General features: G+C 38.1%; 2 protein-coding genes across 4 annotated transcripts in view; both read left to right on the top strand.

Annotated features, from left to right (window-relative positions):
- The window catches only part of LOC149500723 (microvitellogenin-like), a 29490-nt gene extending 25034 nt beyond the window's left edge, over nt 1-4456 (top strand). The window contains exons 1-2 of one of the 2 annotated variants that reach the window (XM_089736023.1): nt 1024-1151; nt 3394-4456. In XM_089736023.1, the coding sequence (XP_089592149.1) occupies nt 3403-4203 (801 nt within the window). In that variant the 5' untranslated portion in view covers nt 1024-1151; nt 3394-3402 and the 3' untranslated portion in view covers nt 4204-4456. Of the gene's footprint in view, nt 1-1023; nt 1152-3393 lie in introns of those variants that run through there. The other variant, XM_089736022.1, reaches the window with a different exon arrangement.
- Nucleotides 1-8236, top strand: part of Dpp10 (Dipeptidyl peptidase 10) — a 166174-nt gene that overhangs the window by 118465 nt on the left and 39473 nt on the right. The window lies entirely within an intron of this gene.

Raw genomic sequence — 8236 nt, 5'->3', positions numbered from 1 at the left:
CGTTTTGCTATAACAGCTGAGACCTTAGAACCCATGATCAAGGTGGGTGGCGGCATTTACGTTGTTATGCCTATGGTCTCCGGTAACCGCTAAAAACAGGCGAGCCGTGAGCTCGTCCATTGATCTAAGCAATAATTTTTTTTCTAAGGGTTTTAGTTAATTGTACTTTTGACCGTTGTGTTCACTCTCCGATATATTATAGAACGCATGACGGATTTGCGTTATAAATAGGGTTGGTACTTCCTAGCTGACAGTAGGGGTTACTACAGTAACCTATTATAATTGCTTCTAGATACGATTTTATGATATGAAATTATTTATTCATCGTGGGAGTTATTTTACTTACGCATTGTCTTAGATTAGTTCGTATACAGCTCAGTTATTGTACCAGACCATATCAACACACACGTATAAGTATCCACCACGTTACAAGCGATAGTATATTTTACTTTAACATAATATATTTGGATAAAACTAGCCCAACTTCTCGAAATGAGCGCGGAAGTTCCAACGACCGTCCAATTCGAGACCGAGGTACCGTAACCCAGTCACCCCGACCTCGACGCGGACGCCTCCAATCACCAGGTGGGCCCCGGGTGGCGGCTCTCTCCGAGCCCTGTGAAACAGCAGGGCCTGGGATTTCTCGAGGGCCACGTCAAGGCCCAGCCTTCGGATCTTACCGACGACGAATGCCACCCCTGCGCAGGCAAGACGAGCAGGCTCTTGGTAGTCCTTCCCCCGGGCCACGACCAACGTGTCATCCGCGTACACACAACGCTTAGGCCGTGCAGGGCGCTCCTCAGAGCCCAGTCGTAACCGAAGGTTGTGGCGAAACCTACAGTTTTATTACCTTTATACTTCGAATTGAACTTAAAATTAATATTTTTATAATAAGGAACTTCGTTCCTATCCGATGTCCCACGACACCACACATCTTTTTTTTACTTTGTACGCACAAGAAAAAGATACAAGAAAACATTTTTTTGCACTTAAAAATGTATAAAGTTAAAATTATAAAATGAACGACATTTGACCCACTTCGGTGATAAGAGGGAGATTTTGTGCGGTATTATGTTTGTTTATCACTCGAATAGTATATAAGATGAGTGTGTTATGTGTATTCATTACAGACCTTGGTGTGAGACGACTAGGTGAGTAGCATTATCTTTCTTTGTTGTTGAATATTACAGTTCTTCGGTACAAAAAATGATTCGCAGAACATTGTGTTTTATTATTAGCTAATCTTAGATTTGGCGATGATAATAAAATTTAGATGCAGTTTATTTTTTTGTATTGTCCTTGTGGGCAAACGAGCATACAAGCCCACCTGAGTGGTTACCGTCGCCCATGGACATCAGCAGAGCCAAGCCGGTGCCTACCATTAAGATAGTCGTTGAGTCGCTTATTTTTATATGAGCGTGTACGTTTTACCTATAGTGTGCTCCGGAATATTCACTAATTAGAGCATTATGCTTTATTGTATCTAATATATAAAATTCTCGTGTCACAATGTTCGTTCCCATACTCCTCCGAAACCGCTTGACCGATTCTCATGATTTTTTTTATGCATATTCAGTAAGCCTGAGAATCGGCTACTATCTATTTTTCATACCCGTGATAAGGGTTGTCCACCCCTAAGATTTATTTTTTATTTTATGGACTTTTTTTTTTGTTATAATGAGACATTATGTGGTTGAATGAGGTATTGTTATTTTTATATTCCTTCATCGTTCACAGCGCTACATGCCTCTTTCACTTATCTACCACATCCTTACACACTTACAATAAGTTAGTTTTTTTTTCTACACTAGAAATTCCCTAGAAATCTTATATATGGCAAAACAACGTTTGCCGGGTCAGCTAGTTTCAATATAAAATAAAATGAGCCATCGGGTGAAGGCTAGCCGATAAAATGACACATTAATATTATTTTGTACGAGTATAGATGCATAAAAGGATAGTTTACGATAGGAAATTCATATGGCATTATGAAAAATAAAATATTAGTAATATTAAAAAACAGTCACTTGCGCATGGCGACGCGTCGTCACAAAGTGCCCATTACTAAATATATATGCTATCATATAGTGAGGTGACGCGTCACCACGGTATGGGTCGCCACGTCACCAATAAGTTTTATGTGCGACTATAGATGTTTCAGATGAAAAACAAATTCGAAAGTGCAATGGTCTTATCGCTAAGACCGATCTTTTCCAGACAACCGTCTGATGAACAAAATTTGCGTGATGACGAACTTATCTAAATTTCTAGTATTGAAAGCGCTAAATTTTTGTGGATGAAAATTTGGCCTTCTAAATCATGATCACGGATGCCCTCTGCTGGTTATAGGGCTCCCTCAAGGCTTGCTGGTTATAGGGCTCCCTCAAGGGTCGCAGTTATAGTGGGTCAGGTGAGCTAATAATAGACCCGATAAGGTGAATGCCGTCAACTATCTTAGGGCAAAATATTTCTAGTTCTGATTTGGTAATCACTTTGTTGGTACAAATTATTAAATAGACGCAGCTTCCACTATGTGCAACAAATATGTGGAGTGCGTCATCTTGCTCCAAGAATGTCTTGGTTGAGTTCTATATCATCCGAGCTTTAGGCGCTGATTCATGAGCAGCAGCAATGTTCCCAAGTACGCCTAAGTGTCCCATCTAACATCCATAGTACGTTTCACATTAGATTATTTGATTACCGATCGCCGTGGCTACGATGTTGAATTACGACGAGACCTCGTAGGCGATGTTCGACTTCTGCGAGTCCACTATCTCGCAGGAAAAGGAGGCGGAATGATAAAGGGAAAGCTCATCCCTTTCCGCACCGAGCCACCGAGCTGGGAGCCGTAGAATGGCTTTCACCCAACCTCAGTCCCTGTAAGGAGACAGTCTCCTTCAAGTGGCACCGCCCGGGCGGCCTCAGTAGCCGCTATCTCGTGGAAACCGGCGTCATTGGTCGTTGACAATCGCCTCGATGAACCATCGGTCTGTTTGTAGTATTGACCTCACTACTTTGCCACTTTGCCTGTGTTTTGACCCCGGGCGGAGATCGGACGTCGGATGAGAGAGTGCACGGGGAGTCTTTTGGTGGGTAACGTGCTCTAACAAACATCTGTGGACGGTCAAGACCCACGTACTGACGCTTTGATTTAGTTTCCTCATGTGGAAGTTTCTCATGAAAGGCCATTTCGAGACGTAGTTTTTCCGATAAGTGTGATTCCATCACTCGAAATCGGTACACTGCATGTCGTTACGAATGCTTCTAGAGCACTTAATCGCCTCCTTAAGCCAACATCTCTCGAAAGCATCCATGAAAATCGTACTCAATTTTACTTCTCTATATTTTGTAAGTTGCATTTTATTTTTACATAATATCATCGAAATATTACAGGAAATCAATATGAAGACCTTGGCGGTTCTCGCGCTTTGCTTGGTAGCTGCTAGCGCTACGCCTTCGATCGACGGGGACGACAGATACCCGATTCATGCACCCAGCGGTTATGAAGATATAGTTACGAACGCCATCATCACCAGAAACTATGAAGCTGCTGCTTCAATGACGGTGCAGCTCAAAAGACGTTCGAGTGGAAGATACATAACAATCATCGTCAACAGGCTGATAAGAGAAAATAAAAGGAATATCTGTGACCTCGCCTACAAGCTGTGGGATTACATGGATGAGAGCCAAGAGATAGTGAAAGAGTACTTCCCTGTTATATTTAGACAGATATTTTCCGAGAACAGTGTTAAGATCATCAATAAAAGGGACAATCTTGCCATCAAACTGGGCGATGCTTTAGATTCCGATAATGACAGAGTCGCATACGGTGATGCTAATGACAAAACAAGCGACAACGTCGGCTGGAAGTTAATTCCCTTGTGGGATGACAATAGAGTCTACTTCAAGATCTTCAGTGTCCATCGGAACCAATATTTGAAATTAGGCACACGTATTGACGTTGACAATGACCATGGCGTTTACGGAGACGATCGCGCTGACACGCACAGACACCAGTGGTACCTGAAGCCCGTTGAGCTCGACAACCAGGTCTTGTTCTACATCTACAACCGTCAGTACGATCAGGCCTTGAAACTTGGCAGAAGTGTTGACAGCGACGGAGACAGACGCGCGTACTCAAGCTCCAGCAGCGTCGAAGGTCAACCCGAGCTCTACGCCTGGTCTATCTCGATCCTCAACTAAACCTAATTGTACTTACTCAAGTATAAACATGCAATTTCCCATGACGATTCCCGGCACTAATAAAAACCCATAACTAATATGTCATCTTTTTTTTTTTAACTTACTTTTTTTCCCTTGTACGCAGACGAGCATACGGCCCACCTGAATATGAGTGGTTACCATCGCTCATAGACGTCAGCAATAAAACAACGTGATTGATTTGCGTCCTATGTAAATTTTATAATAAAAGCACACTATTGAACATAATAAATATCTATACTAATATTATAAAGAGGAAAGATTTGTTTGTTTGTTTGTTTCGAATAGGCTCCGAAACTACTGGACCGATTTGAAAAATTCTTTTTCCATTAGAATCCGACATTGTCCCTGATGAACATAGGCTACTTTTTTATTTATTTTTTATTTTTTTATTTTTTTTGGTTTCATGTGTGTTTTAATGTTTCCGAAGCGAAGCGAGGGCGGGTCGCTAGTAATAAATAAAAATGAAGATCTTTGAAAATTCCTTATTTTACAAGTTGTTTGATAATCGATCCTATCGTCACTATTAAATCAGTCAATAATTTTAGGTTATTTTAAGTTGAATAATACCATGTTATGTGCTTCAGTTATCTGGTATATAGCCGATGGAGATAATTTCAATGATAATTGAATTCATGATGTTAATATTGACGTCGATCGAATATTAGCGCACTGAATTGATTTGAATTGAGTTACTACGACTAAAACATAGAAAAAAATGTAATAAAACAATTATTTATTACCAAATAAATAAAAATTGATATAATTTTCTTGATCCTGTCTAACTTCAAATGACACACAAGTTGCCAGATTCACTTTCAAAATCTCAAGATTATATTTAAAAATCGAAAAATATTGTTATGTGCTGGGGTTCGGGATAAATAAATAATCCACCAAAGTACAACTTGAATCAGTATTTATCACTTAGAATACTCACAGAACACCTTAAAATTCTCAATTCACTTCTTCACGGTGATTCGTTCGCTGCGTTCGTTGCGCTTCGAGTAGTTCCAGTCACTGACTGACTGTTTGCCATTTTTGCAACGCTTTTGTAGCCAATACCACACCCCTAGAATTATCGAGAATATTCCACACATTTCTAGTATTGGGTTTCCGCTATCTGACAATAGATGGCCTTGTACTAGTAGCGTTCTACGTGCTACTAGATCCTTCTATATTCGTTCGACTATTCGGCGATAGATGGCGTTACTCTTACCGGCGTAACAATATTTATCCTACTGTAATGACGTAAGCCAGAGATATTACATTAAAATATTTAACACCCAAGAGACTATTGAGGGTACATTAATAATAATTCTTACCAAGTAAACAGCGGTGACACACGAGGCACGTAGTTGTTTATATTGTAATGAAAGTCCACTGTAGTAAAACATTGTTCTTATTGGCATAACCTAGAGTCGCATTGCAGTGTAATAGGCCATTTTACTCCCAAAGGGGACGGTTGCGTGGAGTCTGGCAGCTTTAATGGCGTAAATGAAACGATGCAAACAGAGGGGGTATTATTGTGACCATGGTTCTAAGAAAAAATAAGATTTCGAATAATTACCTAGCTTATAGGGACTGCAAGGTTCGGATAATCGTAAATAATAAGTATTACAGTTAGTAATAATTTCTCAGTCAATTTCATGACAATGATATTAAAATACATGAATCTAGAATTTGTGAACCGGATTAAACATATGTTGGAGAAGCGATGACAATTTTAAAATTATTAACTCTGGTTCGTTTCTTTTAAACTACGAAGGCAAAAGTTCTAAGCAGCTGCGTGACAAAATAATCACAGACTGAAATTAAAAAAGTTTTTGAAGCAGACAAAGAAGATACGACGGATAACCGAGCAATGATAAAGATGAGCTCACAGCCCACCTGGTGTTAAGTGGTTACTTACAGACATCTACAGCGTAAATGCGCCGCCCACCTTGAGATATAAGTTCTAAGGTCTCAAGTGTAGTTACAATTTTAATGTGCTCTCCTCAAAAATCCGCAGTAAAATGAGCAATCAATTCACCGACTTCACACAATCGTTCGCCCACACTTGTTGTCAAATTCATGAAATTTGAAGCTGTTTATTTTAAAAAGTAAAACCTAAATTTCTGTTGATTTGTAAATGTAATTAATTATTATGATTAACTTAGGACGAATCAACAGCAAATTAATATTAAAGAGTATCACAGAAAATCAATGTGTAAAATAGAGTTGGTGTGGCGGAATAAACGGCGTTGGTAACATACAGTATAAATAACAATATTTTGTTACCTGTTATTATAAACCAAAACAACATGCCTTAATAGTATTTTCTTCGTTTTTCGTGAATGGTAAACATAATTAAAGCTACTTTTACGGTTTGATATTATGTAAATTTCATTTTTAATTAATTCCAATGTTTCCAATATTTTTGTGGCGTTTATGAACGCACATTTTTATGATGCGTAAGCCGGAACGCACGAGATGTGGGAAAAAGAATATAGTCTGTGACACGGTACCTTTTTACCGCCAAATATTTAAAACGTAAAAATAATTTATAATGTGTTAAATAACTAAGATAATGTAATTACTTAGAATTCTTTATGCCGCTACAACAATAAAATTTATATTGTTCCAACTGTGGTGTTAATTATATAAAACACGACTTTACGGCGAAATAAAGAAGGGACTCTATATGGACTCCCTTATTTTAAAGTTTTTGTGATTACGAAATACTGTTAGGACGTGCATAGTTAGAAGCAGTTTAGCCGGTAAAAACTATTTATTTTTAGATGAACACATACGAAATTTGACAGCGTAACTACGGACTCGCGACTGATTAGTTCGCATAGACAATCATAGATGCGTTGCTCACAGTACTTTGCCTCATTAACAAATACTGATTTAAATAATATAGTCGTGATTAAGATTTCATTCATCAACATTCAACATGTTATACATGTTTAAAGTTTGGTCTTCGAATATGATAACATTTCAGTGACCTGAATTCGGATGATGCAAATTTCTGATAGCTTGAGAGTTCAATTATGAATTGTTTTGAGAGAGCGCCTTTGTGCTCGAATGTTCTAAAGTCCGACTGAAATCTAAAAGATAACAACCAAACTATTATATAAATGTGCGTACAAAGCGGCTTCCGATGCGCCTTTCTAAATGTCAATTAGTTTTATTTTAATGGTCAGCGACATGCGACAGTACGTAATACAAATGAAATTCTTATATGGATTGTCCAAAAATCTTCATAAGCAATGGTGCCTTTACACGGAGCGATCATTAAGATAAAGTCTCAGGTTGGCTCCCTAATTTACAATGCGCCCAACAAGTAAATTGTTCACTTCTAAGGCCGGTTTGAGGTTTTAAAATAAAAATTTCCTTCTAGATTTATTTGAAACAAGCGGCCCGCTTCGGCTCCGCTCCGGCTCCGCTCGGATCTTTAACAAAAATTTCAACGATATTTGACGTTTTTTTATTTTTAAAAATAAAAGAACATTATTGCGGCATAACTATAATAGTTAGACATATGCTGTCGCGACACTTTTTGTAAATAATAACGTGTTCTACAAAGTCGTAGTACATTATTTTATTCTATCATCAATAGTTTTCGCAGGGCACGCGATGTAAAGAATATTTTTACACCTTGGGTTACATTATTGGAGTTTTAGTAAGGATCCCTAATTTTAAAAAAAAAAGATTATAGCCAAGTCACCCAAGTCATTTCACCCAAGAATAGTATAGCGTCCAAACAGTGAAAGATTTTTTCAAATCGGTTCAGTAGTTTCGGAGCTTATTCAATACAAACAAACAAACAAATCTTTCCTCTTTATAATATTAGTATAGACGATCCATCTATTTTAAAATCTGCTGCTAATAAATATTATAATATATCTTTTCCAATTAAACTTTCGGTATTTATATCACTGCCACATACTTGTGTCTTCATGTCACTTTGAAGACATTAAGCTTTCATGTGGCTTATGAAATTTTGTATGTTTTCTTTATAACTGTTAATAAA

The sequence above is a fragment of the Bombyx mandarina genome, chromosome 20 (assembly GCF_030267445.1).
Source record: "Bombyx mandarina strain Sakado chromosome 20, ASM3026744v2".
Classification (NCBI taxonomy): Eukaryota; Metazoa; Arthropoda; class Insecta; order Lepidoptera; family Bombycidae; genus Bombyx; species Bombyx mandarina.
This window is presented reverse-complemented; position numbering and strand designations above follow the sequence as displayed.